The 23780-nt window shown below is 45.8% G+C and overlaps 1 protein-coding gene across 1 annotated transcript in view; it reads left to right on the forward strand.

Moving 5' to 3' along the window:
* Window positions 1-354: 354 nt before the first annotated feature.
* Window positions 355-23780, forward strand: part of FSTL4 (follistatin like 4) — a 495961-nt gene continuing 472535 nt past the window's right edge. Inside the window, exons 1-2 of the mRNA XM_049872391.1 lie at window positions 355-493; window positions 9083-9218. Of these exons, the coding sequence (XP_049728348.1) occupies window positions 9093-9218 (126 nt within the window). The 5' untranslated portion in view covers window positions 355-493; window positions 9083-9092. The remainder of the gene's footprint in view (window positions 494-9082; window positions 9219-23780) is intronic.

Genomic DNA, 23780 nt, shown 5'->3' on the forward strand with positions numbered 1-23780 from the left:
GTGTTGGGGCGGGGGGGGGGGGGGGCGGGTCGGGTCGCCTCCCGAGCTCCAGTCGGGCCACAGCCGGAGCGCTTCCCTTCCCCCGCGGGGCCGAGACCGGCCCAGCGCGCCCAGGAGTCCTCGTGCCCGGCGTGCGCGCCCGGCTGCTCCGTGCACCTGCCGCCCGCCCAGCGGCGGGCTGACCCGCGAGCGGGCTGACGGGCGGGAGGCGCGCACAGGTGGCGGCGATTGGGCAGGCGGGGCCCGGGGGGTGACGTCACGGGCTCTGGTCCCGGCGGCAGAAATAGGGCATCCGCGGCGGCGGTGGTAGAGCAGTGACAGCGGCGGCTCTGAGAGCTGGAGCCGCGACAGCCTCCAGTGCGCCCGGGACTCGACAGCCAGAGGGACCGACCGAAGGACGCGGGGCCGCGTCGCCGCCGCCACGGGGCGCTCCCTCTCGCCCGCTCGCCTGTGTCGGTTCACCTGGTCTTCCCTTCCGCCCCGGTTGCCTCAGGTACGCGGGCACGGCTCAGGAGAGGGCGCGGGGAGGGTGCCAAGCTGCTGCCGCCACCACCCGGTGCCGTTGTACCCCGCTGGGGTCCCGAAGCCAGCGGCCCCACGTCTCATTGCAGGGCCCGGCTCGGGCGCTCCTGGCGGCTGCTTGTCCTCACTGCCCTCGCCGGGAGAGCCAAGTTTGCCCCCCTAGCCGCGGGCACAGGATCGGGGCTGGGCAGGGCTCTCCCAGCCGGGGCTAGGACTCGGCATAAAGGTCCGGGCTCCCGGATTCGTGGCCGGGGTCTGCGGTGGGGACCAGAGTAACCTGGCTGCCGTGTGGGACGCGACTCAGAACCGCTCGGGCCGAGCCCGCATCCCGCGCCCGGCCCCGGGAGCCTGCAGGCGCTGCACCTGGGCTCCGGACATCTAGCGGCCTTGGCGGAGCCCCGCGAGCTGCGGCCCCTCGGCTCGGACCGCTGCCCTTGGCTCCGGAAGGGGCGCGGGCGGGCGTTCTCACCCTCCTTGCCTCTGGCTTTGCAGGGAAACTTGCGTCTCCTGGCTGCAGCCCAAGGGCCCCCTACGCCTCGCCTAGCCCTCACTACGCGGAGGTCCGCCACGTCTGGGGCTGAGTGCTGGGGCTCCTCGCGGGCGGCCGGGGAGAAGGGAGCCCTGGCGACAACCACCTCCATGTAGCTCACGGCTCTGGGGCAGGTCGCTGTTCGCAGCGAGAGGCTGGTGTGACGCGCCGGGGAGTCTCAGGGGAGCAGTTTGTTCTGGGATCGTTCAGACTGGGAGCTTGGTCCTAAGAGACCTTGTACTGTGGGTGACCTCCGCCCCTCTTTGCTTCAGCAAAGAAAGAAATCTGTTCCAAGTTTCGGGGGTTACAGCTCTCCGGTTAGGGCGCGTGTCGCCTCGTGTTTGGGGGCAAGAGTGTCGTAAGCCTTAGTAGCTTCCTGCCTCTGACAAAGCGGCGCCCCGCGCGGGTTCGCCAGAGACCTGCCACCTGAGGACTTCAGCGCCCGCAACTCCTGCAGGAGCACAAACCCGCTGGAAGCGGGAAGGTTTCTCGCCATGCAGATGGCGAGCATCCGGTGCTGCCGTTCGTCTGCACCAAGTTCCTGGGGACCGGGCGGAGTTGGGCCTGCTACTACTATGTCATTCGCCCAGAGGTGGTCCCCATGCGCTGTCCACTCGACCTCGCTCCAGGTAACTGTCCCCAACACTGATGAATAGCGTTTTTGCAGCCTCTCCTCCGCTCCCCCTCTAGGTGTCGCTTCCGCCGACGTTTCCAGCGAGGGAAAAACGGCGCCAGTTCCCTTCGTAAATTTGCAAGCGCGTGCACCAGGAATTGTACTAGCTAACATTCGTCTCCGTTCTGTGGACCAAACATAAACAGAATTTCAATAGGAGGTAGCAAGGTAACTGCTAGAAGTGCACCGGCAATGGGCCTAGATCACAATCTGTGGGGGCGGAGGAGAGGGATCCTGAAGAAATAAGGACTTCTCTGAGAAATCCTAAGTTTTTTCCTACCACCAGGTTTAGGGGCAGCCACAGATGATTTATAACAGTGGCCTCTTAATCCTGGAGTGGACCGGTTTCTGCGCTTGCCCCTCCTGACTCTGAGTCAGGGCAGTGGTCAGGTCTAGGGGTCACCTGAGAGGTAAATGGTCGGGGGCGCAAGTGATGCAGTTTCTGTGACTCCAGAGCCCCAGCAACCCTCGGGCTGTGGCCCAAATCGAAGCCTTGAGCTGGTGTCCTACAGGGCCCACGTCTGCTTCCCATCTTAGTTTTGCCACAGGCAGACGCTGTGGCAGCACTAGACCATTTCTCTTTACACAAACTCAGCTGAATGTTAGCTTTCTTCACCTTCTTCCCCAAGACTTCAGACTGAGCCAAAGGCCATGCAAGAAAATAGTCTACTTTGATGTAATGTATTAAAATTGCTCATTAAAGTTGTTCCAGTGGATTCTCTTTCTTTCTCTTAGCATCTCATGGTCACCCTCAATTGTTGTTAATTCCAGGAAGGATCTTTTTCTTCCAGAGAGAGGGACCGATTTGTCCTTCTGGGCATTAAGAGAACTTTTATCTTTTTGGTTGTGCCCAGGAAGTGGGTGAGGGAGGAGGAGGCTGGATTTTTCTACCTTGACCAATCAGTTCTGAAGGAGCCTTTTCTTCTACTACGGTCTGCAAGATTTTTTTTTTTTTTAATTTAAAGTGTCCTTTACGTTGTGACCTTTTGTTTGACTTAACACTATATTCCAGCACTGGCATTGAAGAGTCAGGATTTATAAAATCTACCTTAATTCCTACCTTCTCTTTTTTTTTTTTAACAAATTCACCCTTGTGTTGCTTAATGTATGGTCAATCATGAGCTTCTTAATGAAATTAAATAGTTGTTTCAAGAGCACGTCTTTGCTTACATTTGCTATCTGCTAATGCATAACACAGGCGCTCTGGTGGCACAGTGGTTAAGAGCTCAGGCTGCTAGCCAAAAGGTCAGGAGTTCAAATCCACCAGCTGCCCCTTGGAAACTCTGTGGGACAGTTCTACTCTGTCCAATAAAGTCACCGTGAGTCGCAATCAACTCAAAGGCCAATGGGTAATGCGTAACACAAGGCCTGGGGCTTGAAGTAAAATAGAACTACAGTTGAGAAACTGTGGTACATAAGAGGTATAACATGAATGCTGGAAGGGTGAGGGTTATTGGAAGTCATACTTGGATGCGTGTGTTAAACCAGAGTAAATAAGATTTACACATAGACTAATTTAGGCATCTCTTTCATCAACTGTTGAAAGAATTAACTAAAGATATAGAATAGATAATTAATAGGAAATGCAATTTACCTTGACTGTGGCTTGCTACAAGGTTAGCCTGATATATTTCCATGCCCAATTTCCCTGGGTTGGTATTTTAGGAAGTTTGAACCCCTTTCTTTTTTCCTAAAACACAAATCAAAACTAGGGTCCTAGGTCTCTCAGAAAAAAGTACAGTATAGCTTCCTAGTTTCTCGTTGGAGTTGATAGGACTTTTTGTTTTTTCTTAACTTTGGGTAGCCATGTGGAAGAGGACTGCAGGGTTTTGGTGGTGCCCAATTGATTTCTGTTAGTTGATTGCCAACATCCCATGTGTAAAATGCAAAGCTCCTAAAGTAATGTGTTAGAGCACAGCTTCTTCAGTTAGAAGGCTGGGAATGCAGGTGCCTCAAGGCTGGGTAATGTTGCTTGGTTCTGCCAAATCATCTTTGCAATTTCTGGTTCTGTTGGGTTACAAAGAGAAGCCATTTCTGTGTGGCTAGTCTGTAATGGCTGGTAATGTTGCCATGTTCTGGGAGAGAGGTTGAGAGAGAGAACCAGTAAACAGTCCCCAAAGCACAGAAGGTCAACATTCCCACTCTTCTCAGACAGGGCTGGTTTTTGGAGAAGAAAAGATAAGTTTGTATTAAACCTGTTGCCAGTGTTTCCTTCTGGCCTCTGACCCGGTTCGATAAAGACAGCTTACAAGCTGGCCTGTGTTTTCTGGGTGGGTCAGATTTTCAAATTTCCATATTAATGCCTACTTCCCCCAAATGTCACTCTTTTTCAACTTTATTCAAAAAGCAAGTCAGTATTTAGGATATTACATCATACTAGTTTGTAATACCTCTGTAATTTTAAATACAAATAAATAGTAGCATGGATATCCGTTTGTATCACCACACTAAAAAATCCCGTGGTTTTCATAAGTAGGGCCTATGCAATCTGGTGTGGGCTGTCCAGCACTGAAAAAAAAGCACACTTGTTGTGTTTAAACAGAGAATGTAAACTTATATTTTAGACTTCAGTTTGTGGTAATATATGAAACAAAACAATTGTCTAGGGGCCAGGGAGCCTGGATTTCAGCCCAGGCCCAACTACTGACTTGGCTGCTAACCTTGGGTACATTCCTCAACCCCCGGGGCCTCTGGTATCCTGTCTTTGCAGCAGCTAGGCTGTTATACCTGGTTCTCCTGACCGTGAGAAGTGTCGAGGCTCAGATGGGAAGCCACGGAGGAAGCAGTGAAGTAGCTCTCTTAGAAACGAAACGCCTTAAATATCAAATGATTGTACTTTATGAGTTGTTTCAAAGAAAAGGTAACCACCGCTCTTCATAGGAGAACAGTCTCAGGTACATTTATAACCAACCTTAGTATTATAGCATGGATTAAGTGAAGCATATAAATCTAAATTGATCTCACAAGGAGCTCTAGGTTGGAAAAGAAGGCTTGTGACCTTATTGATGGCACCTTCACATTTCTATAATGGGGGGGAGGGTTATTTTATTTTCCTCTATCTGAAGACAAGTAGGGCTATTTGAATTTGAGGAGTAATTAATTTAATAAATCCACCTCCCCAGAAGTGACTGTCTTTACCACACCGATGCTCCTACGAGCTGCCTGAAATTTCACACACCTTCTATGGTTTCTTTTTTTCAATCACATTTTTTTCCCGGCTACCAAGAAGAGCAGCAATGAGGACTGAGCATGCCCTGTGCAGTCCCCCATCCTGAGATGGCATGTGGGAAGGCATGCAGCTTGGCCGTTTCCCTTTGCTCTGCATCTTTGGCTTTGGTTGTTGTTAGCTGCCATTGAATCAGCCCCCGACTCATGGTGACCCCAGGCACAACAGAAGGAAATACTGCCAGCCATTCCCTGGAGCAGCTGCAGATCAGACTATTATAATCCACAGGGTTTTCACTGGCTGATTTTCGGAAGTAAATTGCCAGACCTTTCTTCCTAGTCCTTTTTAGTCTGGAAGGTCTGCTATAACCTGTTCAGCATCATAGCAACATGCAAGCCTCCACTGACAGTCAGGTACAGACTGTGTATGAAGTGCGTTGGCCGGGAATCAAACCCAGGTCTCCCACATAGAAGGCGAGAATTCTACCACTGAACCACCACTGTCTCTGTTCTGTTTCATAGTTGCCAGTTTTAATTTGTTCCCCCTCCCACCCCCCACGCTGCCACCCTGGACTGAGCTCCCTGCAGGCACAAGCTCTGCACGCTGCTTCCTTCCTCCTCTTTCCCTTCTGAAGAGGAGAAGTACTTATACACGAGTTTCCGGGCTGAGCTCTTTCTGTGCTTTTCTCTGGATGGAATATATTAGAATAGCTTCTCGAAATGGGCCTAAGGGGCTCAGGGCAAAAGTGTAAACAGAGCTCAAGTATGCCTGATTTTCTAGGCAACGAAAACACAAATTCTCAAATATTAGCTCAGAAGATGTTCGCCTCTTTGGTCTTGATAGGAGGCATGAAAACCAGAGGAGTGGAGCTTTAGGCAGAGAAAAGGAGAGACTTGGGCCTCAGGGCTTCCTATCTTGCTCTCTTGGCCACTGTGGATTTTCCCCATCATAATAAAAATAACTTTATTTTGATAAAAAGTACTGCTAAGTATTGAGAGGAAGAATAGGGTAGGGGTTGAGAGCACTATGTGGCCTTGGCAAGTCACCTAACCCTGTCTCCTTTGTCACCTGGCTATGGGGATAACCACTGCCCTCCTCATGGAGTAGAAATGAGGTTTTGAGTTAATGCCTGTGAAGCACTTAGAACAGTGCCTGACGCGTAGTAATTGCTACGTAAGTGCTAACCAGATAGATACGATCTATTGGGTTATTAGACAGATCATCAAAATTGATTTAGGCCCAATATTAATTCTTATTTTATGAGCTGAACCCTCATAAAACTCAGGTTGTAAATTTTTAGGCTGTTGCTGCTGTAGAAGGAATGGATTGTCAACCACCGTAAGTATAAAATGACATATAAGATACATCTGTGGTACAAATCAAGTCAGATCTAGCGGTGGCCAAGCTGAGCTAAACTTTACAAAGAAGCTGCCTAGGAGTATTTTATTATTAGTTGGCCTGGTTCATGTGTTTCCAAACTATAAGAGAAGACTCCTCTCTTCAAATAAAATCTGTCAGGAAACCACGACACAAACCAAATAAAGGCAGGCTTCTCCACATGGAGCAGGGCTGGGACTCGGACTCCTTGAAACACAACTCAGAACACAGCTGGTTTAATGCCACAGGTCTGGGTGCCTCCTCTTGAAGTGATTGGCGCTTGGCAAAATAACCACTGAAATGAATGGGCTTCATTTTGACACTATCCATTACTAATAAAACATAAAAAATAATTGGTCTTGGATAACCAGGCAAGTTCAAAATTAAATAAGAGATGGTGTGGTTTGTATGCTTCATAGCTCCAGGAAGTGACATCTGTACTTTTAACTAGAATAGCTTAGATCATCTTGCTGTGCTTAGTTTATTTGGGATGGACAGCATGAAAAGGGAGAAAAAAAAAAAGGCGTTTAATATGTGTAGTTCCCCATAAGCAATGTTTGATGATAGTAGATAAGTCGAGAAGGACTGAAAGTAGAGTAGGAAGCCTTTCTAGTTCTAGCCTGAGTTACTAATATTAGTTTTTAAACACTCCAAAAATCTGCAGCTGCTTTCTGCGGCACCTTCAGAGGATAATTTACGGAGAGTAGAGAGTTGCCCTATTTGTTTTTAGAAAAACCAGTTACAATTAGGAAAAGACTATTTTAGCCTATTTTAATCCTGAATGTGATTTTTTCGCTCTTTATTCCTATAATAAACTTGTACGACCCTGGCTGGAGCACTGGATTAGGAGTCCAGAGAGGACGGCTGCTATTACTGCTACAATCCTCTCCCAGCGAGCTGCCGAAGCTGCACCACTCCGCCGAACTCTGCCTTCTTCAGAGCGCAGAGCAGGTGCTGATGGCGGCCAGACTGTGACCTTCAGACTGTATTTACTGGCGACCTGGACTTTTTCCCCAGTAGCTCTAGCTTTACCAGCAGATGTCAAAGATGAATGGCCCAATAAACAGATGTAGGAGCGGGAGCCTATGGGCTCTTTTTAAAATAAGGAGACACCTTCTGTTGAAAGATAGTCATCCCTTATAACCTTGCCTTTTCATAGGCCAGTATTATACGTCCACAATTTTTAGTCTGTGGAAATTCCCTGTGGGAATTTCTGTCTCAAGCTGGAGACATAAAGCAAATCTGGAGAGGCAGTTTGGGTATGGAAAGCAGCCAGAGGAAACCTGGAATGCGGCAGGAGTGTATTTGTTTGCTGGTCCTTGTCTCAGCACCAGGTGATTACGTGCACCCGCTCTCGTCTAGAGTAGGGATGCCCCAAAGCTGTTGACTACTGGGGCAAGTAGCAATGGACTCGTCAGATAGGCTATAGGGTACCCTAAGCATCACATCATTTCTGACTTGAACACCTGCTCTGTATCAGCTGTATGCCAGACCAATATAGGGTGCTAGGCTACAAGGAGCTTTGTGCTTTTTCATCTCCCCAGCCAGGATCAGGATGCAATGTGGACCGTGTATAATTAAGCACTAAATTGTGTGGTGCCCCAAAAAATCAATACACCTTAAAGTTACCTGGAGTGAGAGTTGTAAGTACTATGTGATGAGTTTTATCTGGCAGGTGTTTTGTAGACACGGCTGCTGAAATTAAGGTCAGGATATATTCACGGTGGAAAGGCCCCCACCCCAAAAAATGTACAGCGAATTGGGCACAGTGCCTAGCACATGACAGGTACTTGGATATTTGTGGTAGCTAATCCTTAATTTTTTCATCCATGTAGTTCTTTGGTTACCTTGAATTGCCCATTTCTTATGTAGGACTTTAGATCATAATGGCAAGTAAGCCTCAGGAGACTGCTGTTGAGATGTTTTACTTATTCTGTTATGTGTAGCGTGGAGACCTAGCATAACACCAATAGAACTGGGAAAGACCGGAAAACACCTTACAGGTTTTCGAAATTCCATGATGCATTGGATGCTTGGATTCTGCTGCAAGAGTCATGAAACTCAAAGATTGGCCCTCATACCATTTTGAAGCTGACTAGCTTGTAAATGGAGGCATTAGCTACAAATGGGGTGCTACAGATTTAACATAATTTCCCATTACCATGTATTGAGCACTAATCGTATGCCTGCAGTCCCTGGGTGGCACAAACTATTTAAATGCTCAACTGCTAGCCAAAAGTTAGTGGTTCGAAATCACCCAGAGGTACCTTGGGAGAAGGGCCTGGTGATCTGCTTCTGAAAAGTCACAGCCTTGAAAACCCTATGGAGCAGTTCTACTCTGTATGCATGCGATCGCCATGAATCGGAATCGACCTGATGACAACTAACAACAACAGCTGTGTGCCTGGCCACAAATGCTTCCTCAGGACACTGAGGCATGAGTCTGTGATAACCTAAAGTGGTGAGCCAGCTGTCTCGCCCTGAATTTTTTCTAGATGTAGTGGTAGGTGGCATGTCAAGTGAGTTTCCATGTAACAGTAGCATTTCTAGAGTTCTTACTATGTTCCTAACCCTTACTCCACCAGTCCTCACAGCAACCCTACAAGGTACGTATCATTGCCCCCATTTTAGAGATGAGTAAACCAAGGCTCGGAAATAGTGTAACTTCTCCAAAGCAGACTGGAAGGGTTGGTGCCAGGGTTTCAACTCAGGTTTACCTGATTACGGAGTACTAGTATTAACTAACCACCCCATTCATGACTTGCTATATGTTTTCGGAATGCTTATTTTTGAGCATTTGTCATTTTCTCAACAGACTCAACAAAATGAAACCAGGAGGCCTTTGGTTGCATCTTGCACTGCTTGGGGCCTCCCTGCCAGCTGTGCTGGGATGGATGGACCCAGAAACCAGCAGAGACCTGAATGTGGGTGTGGAGGAGTCACAGACAGAGGTATAGTCAAATAGCGGCTGATTTGAGATTTCATACTGATTGTTTTTCAACATTACAGTTATCTGATTTCCCTTACACCTTTAGTTTAAATCAATTAGACTTTAGTGTGAATTAAAATTGTACCCCCTTTTGGTGAGAGGCAGAAAGAAGCAATATGTGTTAATACAGACAGGAGGTTTATACCAGGATGTAATGGTTCTAAAGTCTCTCAAATGCTGAAAATGTATTCCAGAAGCAAGCTTTAGTTACATGGGTTGTCTCCCACAAAGACCCCCAAGAGAATGATCTTTCTGTATATTTAATAAAATTCTGAAAATGCAGACTAATTGGTGGAGCACACCCATGTGAATTAATGAAGTATTTTCATTGTAAAATATGTTTTAAAAGCAATGGACTACATTTCAGGTATGCAGATAAAAAGAACCTGGCTGAGAAAGAACTGGCAAGTAGGGGTCCTAAGGGAACTTTAATGAACAGATAAGAATGATTAATGGTGTGCTAGGTTTATATAAATACTTCTAAAGTGCTTGAAAAACTTGTTCTCAAATACTTCCCTGGAGAGTCTCCCTGTACTGCTAATCGCTGGGTGAACTCTGGTCTTAAGTGCTGAAGAGGATCCATAAACTGTGACCTAGTCCTGATCAAGGTAGTAAAACCAGTTGCCATCGAGTTGACTGTGACTCCTGGCTACTTCACGTGTGTGTCAGAGTAGAACTGTTCCCTGGCTGATTTTTTGGAAATAGATCACCAGGCCTTTCTTCTGAGGTACCTCTGGGTGGCCTCAAGCTTCCAACCTTTCGATTAGCAGCTGAGGCATTAACCATTTGTACCATCCAGGGCCTTCACGGAAGGTAGTAGCTCCCATGAATTTGGGGTTCATGAGGGTTGTAGTTTTGCTGCAGAAAATGTTTTATATCTGTTGAGCCTTAGCAAATGACTAAACCCTTTCAGTAAGACCACCTGGGATATTCTTTATGGTGTGGCAAATACTAATTTTTAGCAGAGTTTTTCAGGACATTTTTACTTCCATTGTCTTCCTTGATGCACACCCTTCTTTTCTCGTACCTATTTCCTGTCCTGAGGAATGAGAAATAAAAAATCGCCTCAAAAGTCAACATTACCAGAGAATGAATAATGATACACCAATATACCGTGTACGGTAGGATTACTGCATTATTTGATCAAAAGACATGATTTCACTTTCGTCATTACTTAATTGTAATGCAGTCCCAAACCTACAAGCCTTAATCTTCTGGGAACTTCAGAAGTAATTTAATGCACACTCTTGCTGCTGAAGTGAGTGTGGCTTCCTTTGTAGTGAGCAGATGATTAAATAGAAACACTATCTCTCCCATCTAAATCCACGAAGCACGCAACTTAATGCTCTTTTGAAAGAGTCTGGAGGCTGACTTGCTAGTGAGAACAGCATTTCCCTTATGGGAACGGCTTAATAATCATTGTACTCATATCCATACAGAGGGAAAATGATCACTTAAAGCCTACACATATATTGTTGAATATTTAATAGCAAAGCAAATAGGCAAACACACAGGTATGCTTACTTTGTCTTTTTACTGTTGGGGCTCATTGGCCCACTGTTTTAAATCACTTAATTAAAAGATTCAAGCCAATTAAGGTGGGATTTAGTTGGAGGTAAATTGAAGGTAGGTTAGTATCAACCTAGGGCCTCTTTAGAGTAGCTGTTGACACCCTGATACCTTGTGCACCAACAAGAAAGAGCAGCTGTTGCTTATTCTGAGGAAGTAAGGTGTTTTGTTGGGCGCTTTTTTGTCTTTGGTTGCTGTTTTGCTCCCTCCTCCCACCCCCCACCGTGAGAACAGAGCCCAGGAGATACCATTGTCTCCCAAGTCCAGGAATTTTGCTGCTTCAGGGAAAAGGAGTGATGACTCTGCAGACTCCGGAACAACTTCCCTATAGATCAAATTCTCTTTGCTATAGATTTAGTTTTTACAGCGTCTTATAATTTCTACCCATCGAGTCTGCTGATGTTAATGATTAAATGAGGTAATGATAGTGTGAATGGGTCTCGTACATAGGACGGGCTCAGTAAATATTTGGATAAAGCAGAATATTTATTTTTAACTGATTTGTCTGCTGACCTTGATCACATTCTGTGCATGGCCTCTCTACACCATTGCTTCCTGGGATCATCCTGCCTGAGGTGCTGTCCCTTTCTTCCCACATGTCTGAATCCTCCCCGCCTCCAAGGCCTTGCTCTGGTTCTTACCTTTTCTGTAGAACTGCCCTTGGCCATTCTTGGTCACATTTGGTCTCTTTCTCTGAACTCGTAGCCCTTTCTATCTTTTTTTTCTTTGCTTGCTCTTTTGTTTTTATTTAACACATGATGAAGCCCATCTTATTTATCTTTCTCTTCTTCACTGTGTCAACTAAATTTATGAGCAAAATAGAGGTTCAGTGTGTTTTTAAGCCAGATGGTACTTATGCAAAATTTAGTACTGGTCATAAAGTCACCCTGGTGCTTTCAAATTCAGACTAGATCATCGAGTATATAAGTCAGGACACACCTCCCTGCATAGCAGTTTCATTTCCAGTGGGCACATGAATGGTCTCTCAAGCAATCCTGGAAGCAGCTTGCAGGCCAGCCTGAGCTTGCATCTTCTCAACATTGAAAATAGTTCTTGCGTGTAGTACATCCTTGATAGTTTCTTCTTTGAGTTGTAGCTACTACTATATCCACAAATCACTGAATAAAACATATTAAACTTCTTTACAGTTTCCCCAGACAGTCTGATTTTCTAGGAGAATCAACACCAACAGAGTTCATGAGACTATAAATAAATAAATTAAAAGCTAAATTTCAGAAACTAAATGTCAAAATGTTTCTGTGTGTGTTTTCTTCCTGATAATAGTACTTTACAAAATATCCAGTGACAAGGTTTTTTTGGTTTAAAGCACTTGGAATGCATTAATAAGATTTGATTTGCCTTCAAAGTTATTATACCAATTACTTGAGTGCCAAGAGGGTAAATAAGGGTTAAATGACCAATGTCTGTGTGTGCGTGTGTAGATTTTTAAAGCAATTATAGCAAGTGTAGTTTTTGTTTAATTATTGTTTTATGTACAAAGACTGCATTTGAAATAGCTTCAAGGAGTTTACCACTTTACAAATGTAGATAAAAAGAAATGTAGCTGGGTAGAGTACCTCTTTCATGAGAGTTAAGAGTGGTAGAATGTGGCCTAGAATACTAATGTTATTCTGAATTCCGAGGAAACAATTCTGAGAGAGAAAATTTATTAGAATTCTGAAATACAGGTATATTTTCCATTTTCCCCTATGTTGTTGTGGTTGTTGTTAGGTGCTGTTGAGTTGGCTCTGACTCATGGTTAAAACGTTGCTTAGTCCTGCATCATCTTTCTGATCACTGGCATGTTTGAGTCTACTGTAGCTATTGTCTCAATCCATCTCATTGAGGGTTTCCCTCATTTTCACTGCCTTTCTACCAAAGATGTCCTTTTATAACAGTCGATCTTTCCTGATGATGTGTCCAAAGTAAGTGGGCCAAAGTCTCACTATCCTTACTTCTAAGGAGCGTTTTGGTTGTACTTCCTCTAAGCCTGAGTCATTCATTCTTTTGGCAGGCCATGGTGTATTTAATGTTCTTCAGTGACCCCTCAATTTGAACACATAAACAAGTTCTATCTTTTTTCATTGTCTAGCTTTTACATGCATATACTCTGCCCAAATACATTAGTCAAATCAATACTGGTGGAATTTTATATTTTCAGGAACCAGGAAAGAGGGAGACATAATGGGACGGCACCCCAAGAGAGCCTCTCTTAAGGGCCAGGAGTTTGCTGGAGGGGCCCTTCTTTGGGCCCAAGGTGCTATGTTCCAGCACCAATGTTTTACCAATTTACTGGGCTTCTGGGATTAAATGGTGGTCAGTACAAAGCTTCACACATCCTTCATGCATTTTAATAATTTTTTTCTAAATTACTCTTGTCCGTACTATCTCGTCATGTACTAAATAACCATAGCATAAATGTTCATATTGCTTCCTTTTTAAATTGTTAGCATCTATGCCTCAGTGCTTATCAATCAGGCATGTGCTTTGAGGTTATACACTGTGTGTTTTCAATATTTGCAAATTCTCTCATAGGAAAGTCTTTGAGAGAAAAGTATATAGGATGGCACCAGTTAACCTAAGTACTATTCCTCTCCTCTCTAAGCCCAGGGATCAGCCTAAGAAAGCATTGATTCTACCCTGGTTGACTGGCCCTTTCTTCTTTCTACAAGTGGTCTCAGAAGCCTTGCAAGAGCGGCTTTTTTTTTTTTTTTTAAATAATTTATTGTTGTTGTTGAAAATATGTACAGCAAAACATACACTAATTCAACAATTTCTATAAGTACAATTCAGTAACATTGATCACACTCTTCAAGTTATGCACTGTCATGGATTGAATTGTGTCCCCTGAAAATATCTATTTGGCCATGATTCCCAGTATTGTGGGATTGTCTATCATTTTGTCATCTGATGTGATTTTCCTGTGTGTTGTAAATCCTATCTCTATGATATTAATGAGATGGGATTAAGCAGCAGTTATGTTAATGAGGGAGGACTCAATCTACAAGGTTAGGTTGTGTTTTAAGACAATCTCTTTTGAAATATAAAAGAAAGAAGGGAGCAGAGAGAAGGGGGACCTCATACCATCAAGAAAGCAGCACTGGGAGCAGCGCTTGTCCTTTGGACCCGGAGTCCCTGCACTGAAAATCTCCTCGACTGGGGAAGCTTGATGGTAAGGATTTTCCCCCAGAGCCGACAGAGAGAGAAAGCCTTCCCCTGGAGCTAGCACCCTGAATTTAGACTACTAGCCTCCTAGACTGTGAGAGAATGAATTTCTCTTTGTAAAAGCCATCCACTTATGGAATTTCTGTTATAGCTGCACTAGGTGACTAAGACATGCATCTATTGTCACCCCCCTTTCATGAATTGTTTCTCCCGTTAACATAAGCTCACTGCCCCCTAAGTTTCCTGTCTAATCTTTGGAGTTGCTGTTGTCATTTTGATCCTACATAGATAGTTCTTTAAAAGAGCACAATAAAAGATAGTTCTAATAGCTGAGGCCTTAAATGCTCCCTGGCTTTTATCTGCATTGGTTGGGCATTCAGAAGTATTCGTGTTGCTAAGTTATTGTTAGCTACCATTGAATCAGCCCCTGACTCCTAGCGACCCCATGCAGAATGGAATGAAACACTGTCCTGTCCGGCCATTCCCATGACTGGCTGTGGATCTAACCGTTGTGATCCACAGTGTTTTCACTGGCTGACTTTTGGAAGGAGGTTGCCAGGTCTTTCTTCCTGGTTTGTCTTAGTCTGGAAGCTCTGATGAAATCTATTCAGCATCATAGCAATGTGCAAAGTACCACTGGCAGAGAGGTGGAGGCTGTCCAGGAGACGCACTGAACGTGGAAATTGAACCTGGGTCTCCCACATGGAAGGCCAGAATTCTGTTAATGAACCACTAATGCCTCATGGGCTGCTAAGACTGAACATTAAATTTTTTTTCTTAACAAGTGTCATTGTTCTCACATATGTTATGGTGTTTAAGGTAATGCACTCCTTTCTAGTAAAGTTCTTCCCTTCTCCCCTGCCCTACCCAACCTGCTCCTGGCTTTCCTTTGGGGCCCATTGTTTACTGGGAAAGAGTAGCTCATTGTCTGTAGTAGGGTTTGAGGTCTGCCCATTGGCATCTGTATTCACCCTTGCCCCCAACCCTGCTTGTGGGTGGGCACAGAGAAAACAAACTCCCTTCTCCCCTGTGAGCAGGCAGGGAGCCAGGCAGCATACCTGGCATTTTCTTAAGCTCACCGGAAGTACGTGCCTGCATGCATCTCTTACTGTGTTTTCTGCTGTATCACCCTCGTAAGCACTCACCATGTAGAACTGGGCATTTGACTTGCTGTCAAAGAAGATGGGACGCTGGGTGAGAGGCAGAAACTGTCCTTTCACCAGGGTGGCAGAGCACTGGCATTCCTGAATGCACATTTTTTACTAGCCTACAGGACTTCTGTTGCAGGCGCAGGGCTGGCGGGTGGGGGTGGGCAGCCTCCCCGAGCCCGAGCACTTGGCCATGGCTCTGTTCTGATTTTTCTGTGTCACTGGTTGTGGGTTTTAGTTTCTCACGTAAAACGTGGGAGAATATAACCTCCCCTCTGCAGATGAATGAATACGGCTGCGATTTCCAACTGGAAAGATCAAAACAAGCGCTCCAAGTTCCCAGGGGCACCGGGGCGAACCTGTTCGCATCTCCAGAGTTTGTGTGGGCTGCGACCTCTGGAACTTTGATGGGCTTGCACCTGCCCTGGGGCTCTTGTTAAAATGCTGATTCTGATGCAGTAGATCTGCGATGGGCCCTGAGATTCTGCATTTCTCACAAGCTCCAGGTGATGCCAATACTACCATCCACAAAGGGCACTGTGTGTGGGCAGAAAGGTCCTAGAGATGTCCTCATTCCCCCCACCATGCACATATGCAAGACAGAGGAAGCCCAGTTGGTGATTAACTGCTTTCTGTTTTTAGCTCTTGCTAACACGATGACACCGACTGTAGTCGGGAAAAGGAGAGAAATGTGCAGTCTGCAATCTCATGCCAGGATATAGCTTGAGGAGACTGGCATGAGGTTGGGGGAACAGGTAGGTGAGGGGCAAGATGAATTTAAGCAACCTGGGTTCTAGGGTCACTTGCACCTACTTTTAAGCAGGTTGGGCAGGTAAATTTAGATCCCTGAACACAGGATTCCCTACTGGCTTATCTGCCAAAAAAAAAACAAGGTTGCTGTGGAGTTGATTCTGATTCACAGCAACCCTATGTTTTTCAGAGTAGAACTGCACTCCATAGACTTTTCAGTGGCTGTGACTTTTCAGAAGTATGTTGCCAGGCCTTTCTTCTGAGGTGCCTCTGGGTGGATTTGAACTGCTAACCTTTTGGCTAGTAGCTGAGCACTTAACCTGTTTGTACCACCCAGAGACTCCTAAGTCCTGAGGGACTTAGTCCCTCATGTTCCAGCGGACCAACAACATATACTCACCATCATGCCACCATGTCATTTATACTGGTGTCCCACCCAGTCTCTGTCCCCAGGACCCAACCAGGCTGTTTTGGGGAACACACTGCTGAGTTGGTGCCCTATTTTGGAGCTTTCTTTTTATTTTTTACCTTTGGAAATTGGAAGTCGCTGTTTGTTCTTCAGTGTTGGGTGCTTTTCATCTGTCACTGCTCCTGGCAAGTTCTTCTACTCTGTCCCAGTTACTACAACTGTGTACCCCTTAGTATTCTGAGATGATAGCTGACAGAGTTTTCATTGGCCCTTGAAAAGTTCTGTGACCCAGGAAAATGAGCTTTTAATGGAGTTCACAGAAAACCATTATTTTTCTTCCTCTTAGCATTTACTCATCAAACTATTTTATTTATGCCTCTGTTGCTAAATAATCTATGCTCCTCTAGGCAACTTTCCACCCTTGTAATCAGGACATCAGGCCATGTGTTATAAATGGAGCTCTGGTTCCCATTTTTGGGGAGTTGCAGCATGAGCCATGCCAAACCCCAATCATCTGCTTGATTTATCTCCTATGACTTAGGGCTTATCTCCCTTGCTTCCCATTTCAGAGAGTAGTAAATGTCATGTTGGTGTCAGACAGACTACCAACCCCACGTGTGTGGGCTCTGCCTTTCTGTCCTGCCTAGACTGAGCCATTGTCCTTCTGCCTGCACTGCTGTGGTCTGTGCTACGAGGCTCCCGGGCCTTGTCTTGTCACCAGCCATTTGTGTGGTGGAGGACACTGGTTCCAGAAACAGAGGGCTAGGATGATACAGGCCTTGTGCTTAGGCAACATCTGAGGAAAGTGCGGTGGGAGCAGGGCAGGTTAGTGATGGGTGGAGAAAGCTGCTGTAAAGCTATCTGTCCGTTCAGCCTGGTTGTCCACATGAGTTTGAGGTATTCTCTAGAGTCAGGAAGAGAATCCCAGTCTCTTTCCTCTTGGGATCCTCTTTTTAATACCAGCATGTTTTTCTTTACTTTTTTTTTTAAAGTAAAAACCAGGCATTCTTGTTTAACACTTCATCTTGATGGAGCTGCAAGCTGACCCTGGGGACCACCAATTCCTAGCCCCATGCTGTGTTCAGATGTTTCAAGGACTGTAGTGAAATCCAGGAAATAAAATTAACCTTAAGCCAGAAAACCAAACCCATTGCTTTTGAGTTGATTCTGACTCACAGCAACCCTATAGGACAGGAGAACTGTCCCCTGGGGTTTCCAAAGAGCAGCTGGTGGATTCAAAGTGCCGACCTTTTGGTTAATGGCTGAGCATTAACCACTGTGCCACCAGGGGTCCAAAATTAACCTTACTTCAGTTTAATTTTAAGATCTGTCTCCCTGACCACACTTCTGGGCTCGGCAGGCGATAGAGACACAGACCCCAGCCATAAATAGGCCCCTGCAGGGTAGAAAGCAGAATAGACTCTGGGGCTGGGAGCTCAGCTAGTGGTTCACATGTGCCATTCCACAAGGGATGGTGTCACACTGTCACCTGTAGAAAATAAGTCCCCAAAGGAAGGGGCTCAGTTGTAGTAAGGTCAGGCAGGAAGGAAGGGTTGGGGGCGGCGGTGGAGGAAGAGAGCTCTGAAATGAGATCATTGGGACAGCGAGTCTGTGGAACTGCCCAGTTCTGGCTACCTGAGGTGAGGAGGACACCTGGAATGTGCTCCAAGTGCTAGCAGTCCACCTGTATTTTATGAGTTGACCCTCTCTATTCCTTTGGTGCTATACAGTCCAGAGTAAAGCCTGATAGCACATTTATCCATCAGCAAGACTGGAAGACGGCCCAGTGGCGTAGACCAAGAAGAGCCTCATAAGCACTGCAGGAACTTTGTAACTCAGGGGCGCAGCTGCCAATAGCCTGCTCATTTTAGGGTGAGAACTCAAGGTACTGCATTAGGCTCTGGGCCCTAGGTCTAGCCTGGCCCAAACCAGTTCTGTGAAATAGAGCTAGTCCCTTTTCTTCTCTGGGCCTCAATTTCCTCATCTGGGACATGAGGGGGTTGGTCAAGATGTCAGTTTTTGTTCCCTTCAAGTCTTCATCACATCTAAATTCTCTCACTGATAACTGGGCCCCTTTAAAATTTGTGAAGATTTCCACTCAACTTGTACTTTCTTTGTTATTCCTGTGTGTGTGGCTGGATAAAAGGTGTGAAGTCTGGAGGTTCATCCCATCTTTAGTTATTTGTATAAAGTTACTTTTTGTGTTCTCCCTTTGGAAAGGGTTAGCAGTTAAGGAGTTTTCCATCACTTAACCCAGAAGTAGAGCCGTATGGTATCTGTTTGACCAGAAACACCTCTCTCCATTCCTCGTGGAGACCTGGAATTGCCCTACTACAGTGTGTGCTGTTGCCACAGACTCCCTGGTGGCCTGCTGATGCCTGGGGGAGGAGGAGGAACTGCTCGGCATACAGCACTGGAAAGGAACTTCAACTTTACCTTTCACCCACTCTGTGCTGCAAACTGTGCTCATTCAGGGAAGGGATTCCCAGATTTTTTTATTTCAGAGAGGCCAAAAAACCCAAACCTGTTGTCTTCGAGTTGATTCCGACTCATTGTGACCCCATAGGACAGAGTAGGACTGCCCCATAGGGTTGCCAAGGAATAGTTGGTAGATTTGAACTGCTGACGTTCTGGTTAGCAACTGTAGCTCTTGACCACTGCATCACCATTTTTTCTTTTTTTGCCAGGCAAGAGAATCTAAAAGACAAAACCAAGCGGACATCTAGGATCCCTATCACCTTATTATTTATAACTTTTTCTTTTTTTAATTTCCCTGCCCCCAAAAAGGAGAAAAGCCATAATTTGAGATTAAAGGACAGCCCATCTGAGGAAAGTATAGTTGGCAGACTTCCACCGGCACACACTGCATTGTCCGTGTGTGTGTGTGTGTGTGTGTGTGTGTGTGTGTGTATACTGTGTCTGAGGATCAGTCAGAACTTAGTCAAAGACCACAGTGACAAAGATCTAGAGTTCATTGGGAACTGAGGCCTAGAGAGGCACGTAGCTGTCTGCTCTTGACTTTCCTGGTGAGTCGGTATCTGAGTTAGGCTGAGATACTAGGTCCCTAGACCTAGGTTCAGTATTGTTCTCCCTGGTGTTTATCCTAATTTCACAGCTGGAAAGACTCAGCTCCAAGGTAGGAAAAATGGGTGCTCACTATAGAAAGAGGTCTCATGCCCTCTGTATGGGTGCGGGATCAACCTTCAGATGGGTTTCCTCACCAGACTTAGGCAGGTTACTAGGTTGAAATGTAGCCATGACTGGTTTTAAAGGGAAAGTGGGGTGCAGAATTTCTTCTTCATGATTTTTACAGTTTCTCGCCATCTACTTACTCCACCCATGAAAAATGACACCTCACTGCTGTTTGGTTGGTGATCCCTTCCTCCTGATAAAAGACTGCCTCACATTACCTCTACTTATGAATTAGAAAGCTCAGGAGAGTTTGCTCTTGGCTGGAGCAAAGAATGGAGCATGAGTGGCCTTTGGGCTCAGGTCTTCCCTAAACCAAGGGGTGCGTTTCAGTTTCACTCTGCATAGGGGTAGGCTGGGGCAGGTGCTGACATCAGAAGCTGGTGGTAACGAGCCGGTGTTGGCTCAGAGGCAGCTGCCTTAGAGAGAACTGTCTTTCCTCAACCCGTGGGAAGTTCTGAGAGGGGACCAGTCTAATTGTTTGATGCTACATCTAGAGACCAAGTCCTTGTTTTCCCCTTCTTCTCAGAGTTCCAAGAGAGCTTTGAGCCCAAATTGAAATCCTTCTGGAGGTCTTAGCAGACAGTAAAACTGCCACTGTTAACTTTTTTTTCAATTTGAGGTTTTGTGTTAATTTGGGTCTGGATTTACTGTGCGTATGTGTGTATATTTTGAGAGCTGAGAAAGGAAGTTATTCTCCTATTTCTTGCAAAAATCCTTTCCAGAGAACACCATAGATCATTGGTGAGCCTCTCATGGAGTATGAAGTGACTTAAAGAACTATTTCTGTGTACCTTCTCACCATCTGTGAGGGACTGGCAGCCTGGCCCAGCATCAGAGGTGACAGACACCAATGTGACACTCAGGCTTCAGCCCCGATGAGGGGCTGGGCCTCTGAAGCAGAACAACTTACTTTTCTGCTAGGATTTATTTTAACCAGGGTTTTGAATTGGTTCATTCCGGTTCTACCCTCTGCTGAGTATTTGCATTTCCACCCCAAATATACTGCATCAGAATCTACATTTTAACAGGATCTCTGGTGATTCTTATGCATACACAAGAATCTTGTTAAAATATAGGTGTATACGTAAGAATCCTGTTAAAATGTAGATGTATACGGAAGAATCACCCGGGGATCTTGTTAAAATGTAGATTCTGATTCAGCATATCTGGGGTGGAAATTCAAATACTTAGCACGGGGTTGAACTGGACCGAACTGGTTCAAAGCTCTGATTTTAAACTCCTTTCCATCTCAGTTCATGTGACAATACCTCTCCGCCTGCTCAGGGTGAAAATCCTCTGCTTTTTGGTGGCTTAGTGGTTGATGCGTGGGACAAACTCCTGGCATTGACAGCCTGATACAGGCAGCGCTCTGGGCTCCCGGGAGAAATGGCTGCTGTCCTCCTCCCTCCTCCCCAAACCCAGTTAACTCTTGCCCTGTATGCTCTGTGATCCCACCATCTCCACCGGAATTTTTGTTTTAAAACCACACATAGTCAATTCTCATTACTCGAGGTAGTTTAAATCCCGGGAGCACTGCTTTAGTAAATAACGGGCCAGCCTAGTTTGACCTCAGCGGGGAATGTGTGTGCCATTCTGCACGTGTGCATGACTTTGAAAGCTCGTGAGTATTAATTTGAGATTATACATAAATTTTAGGGAGGAGTCCTAGTGGTGCAACGGTTAAGGACTCAGCTGCTTAACCAAAAGCCTGGCAGTTTAAATCCACCCGTTGTCTCCTCAGGACGAGGACCGGGCAGTCCGGCTCTGTAAAGATCACAGCCAAGGAAACTCTATGGGGAAGTTCTACCCTGTCACATGCAGTTGCTTTTGAGTCAAAATCAACCACACAGCAAACAACAACAACAACAGTAGGCGAATTAGGAAGTATGGAGCCCAAGATTTCTGGTTGGCTTTTACCAACGGGGCTGAACCACTCGCTTTACCTGCTGCCCTGTCTGCCCTGCTTCCTAAAGAATCTCCAGTCCCTTTTTTGCTACAGGGCACTCTCAAGTCAGAGGGCCCAGCCAGCTATGTATTTCCTCTCCTGCCAGCTACGTATCTGAGGGAAGTCACTTACCTTCTCTGACCTTCGGGTGAGTCAGGAATAAAACGCAGGCAATTCTGGTACTGATTTCAGAGTTGACGTGAGGACTCAGATGAGGGTGTGGTACGTGGCCCTGGTTAACCCTTCTATGAAGACGCCATTGTCACAGTGGCAGGCATACCAAATCCTCACAGAAACGTGATGCTCCAGAGAGTGAAGTATAAACTTACACAAACGCAGGATGCTCTGCTGATATTAGAGTCCGCAGGGTCAGCAGAAATAGTTGGTGGCTCCAGGGAGGATGGTTGTCAACTGCCCCATGAGGCGGGGAGGGGAGCCTGGGTGGTGGGAACAGAACTTCTCTTTTGAAATGTCATGAAACAGATAGAAGACTCAGCGTGGCTTTTCTCAACACTAGTCTTAAGACAGTTGGGTTAGAAGCTTGTTTGAGCTGCTCCATCATTTAAAGCTTGCTCCTAAATGAAGTAGAACTCTCAGCCCATTTCTTTCCCTTTTTAGCCTGGCATTTAAATCATGCTCGGAACCTTCTCTATAGTAAAGACCATGGGCTTCTGTGGTTCTGCTGATGCCGCATTTTGAGTGTCCATTCCAGGGGATAGACTTTCATGTGGAAATGCTGCGTGGTGTCAAACGGGGGAGACCCACCAGGTGGACCTCTAATTGGAGTGGTTCTGAAATATGCCTGACTTTTCCCTTCTTCCTCCTGTGCTCTCTGTTTTTTAGTTGTTACATATGCTGCTATTTTGACTTCAGCATTTGGCTATGAAGAATGGGATTCTCTGCCTTGTGATTGAGGATTCATGCCCAGGCAGTATGACTTAGGATTCTGACTTTGTGTCCCAAAGCAGAACATCCTGTCTGATCTTCTCAGGACACCACACATCTACCCAGCCTGGGGCTGTCTTGGCCAACTGGGACACCCAGTTGTCTTAAATCTAAGTAATCAATACATATCCAATGAGCACCAGCTGTGTGTTTGGCCTTGTACTAGGCCCATGTGGATGAAGAGAAATGAGATTTGTGACTCAAAGCTCAGGGCTTGAGGACCAGTCGGATATGGAGGTGGTGGAATGATTGGTTATTGCTGAGTGGATTCTGAGTTAGCAGAAGGAATTAGACAGTCTGTGTCAGTTGATCTTTTTTAACATGTGTATAGTGACCAAATTAAGTTCTCAACTTGTAGCTAAAGGAAATTAGGTGTATTGATTAATAAAGGAAGAAGTAGTAGCTGCCTGCCCCATTTTCCCACCCCTGGTCCCACACCAGAATACTTGGTTCTCATAATCTAGACATTTCTCTCCCTCGGGGGTTGTGGCTGATAGCAGACCTAGTGTCAGGTTTGTCCTAGACCATGACTCTGCTTCTCTGGAGCCCTCAGTCAAGATTCTTTTATAGGGGTGAGTCTGAGGCTGCAAAAAGCTGGGATCTCAGTGTCATGGCACAGGATGGACACAGTGCTGACCACAGCAACCCCACTGCTGTCTAGGACTCAAACTCTTAACCAGAGCCCCTCTTATTTTCTCCCACCTTCCATAATTTGTCCCCCAGAACAGAGCCTCTACCACTCTGGGCCTTCTTTTCTAAAGTACTTCTATAGAACATGCCCGCATGCTTCTTTTTGGCTCAGTGACTACTAAGTCCCACTCAGAGGACTTGGACTGGCAGTTGGGAGGGAGTGATTGCTCATTATTGCTCTGTCTCATCTTGCTGAGAGTACTACACTGTATGATGTCACTGCCCCAGTGCCCCAAGTAGTCATACTGGAGCTCTTACATCTTGCTGTAGAGTCCCACCTGGAGCCAGGTGTCTATTCTGGTTCAATTGGTTGTAGCCAGTTGTTCAGTATTAGAAGTGAAAACACTTTTATGGGCATGCTGACTTGAACAAAATTATCTGTGAATTCATTATCCATTCTAATAAAAATATATATTGAGTTTAAACCTAAACTCACTCAAAACAATTGTTCTTGTGTTGTAAAAAATACATGGTCATGGGCTGTATTCTATAGGAAAATCCTGTATGTGGGCTGATATATCACCACAGGAAAAGAGAAAGGAGAAAGAATGATCACAAACAGAGCTTTAAGAAATCATCTATACACCAGCACATGGTGAACAATTAATACAGTACAAAGCATGTTCAGTTAGCAGTGTGGGCAAGACCGTGGGTGATGTGAAAAGCTTAGAGCAGAGATGTGCTGGGTGGAAGGCAGGATTGGGAAGGAAC

This window comes from Elephas maximus, chromosome 2 (genome assembly GCF_024166365.1).
Source record: "Elephas maximus indicus isolate mEleMax1 chromosome 2, mEleMax1 primary haplotype, whole genome shotgun sequence".
Classification (NCBI taxonomy): domain Eukaryota; kingdom Metazoa; phylum Chordata; class Mammalia; order Proboscidea; family Elephantidae; genus Elephas; species Elephas maximus.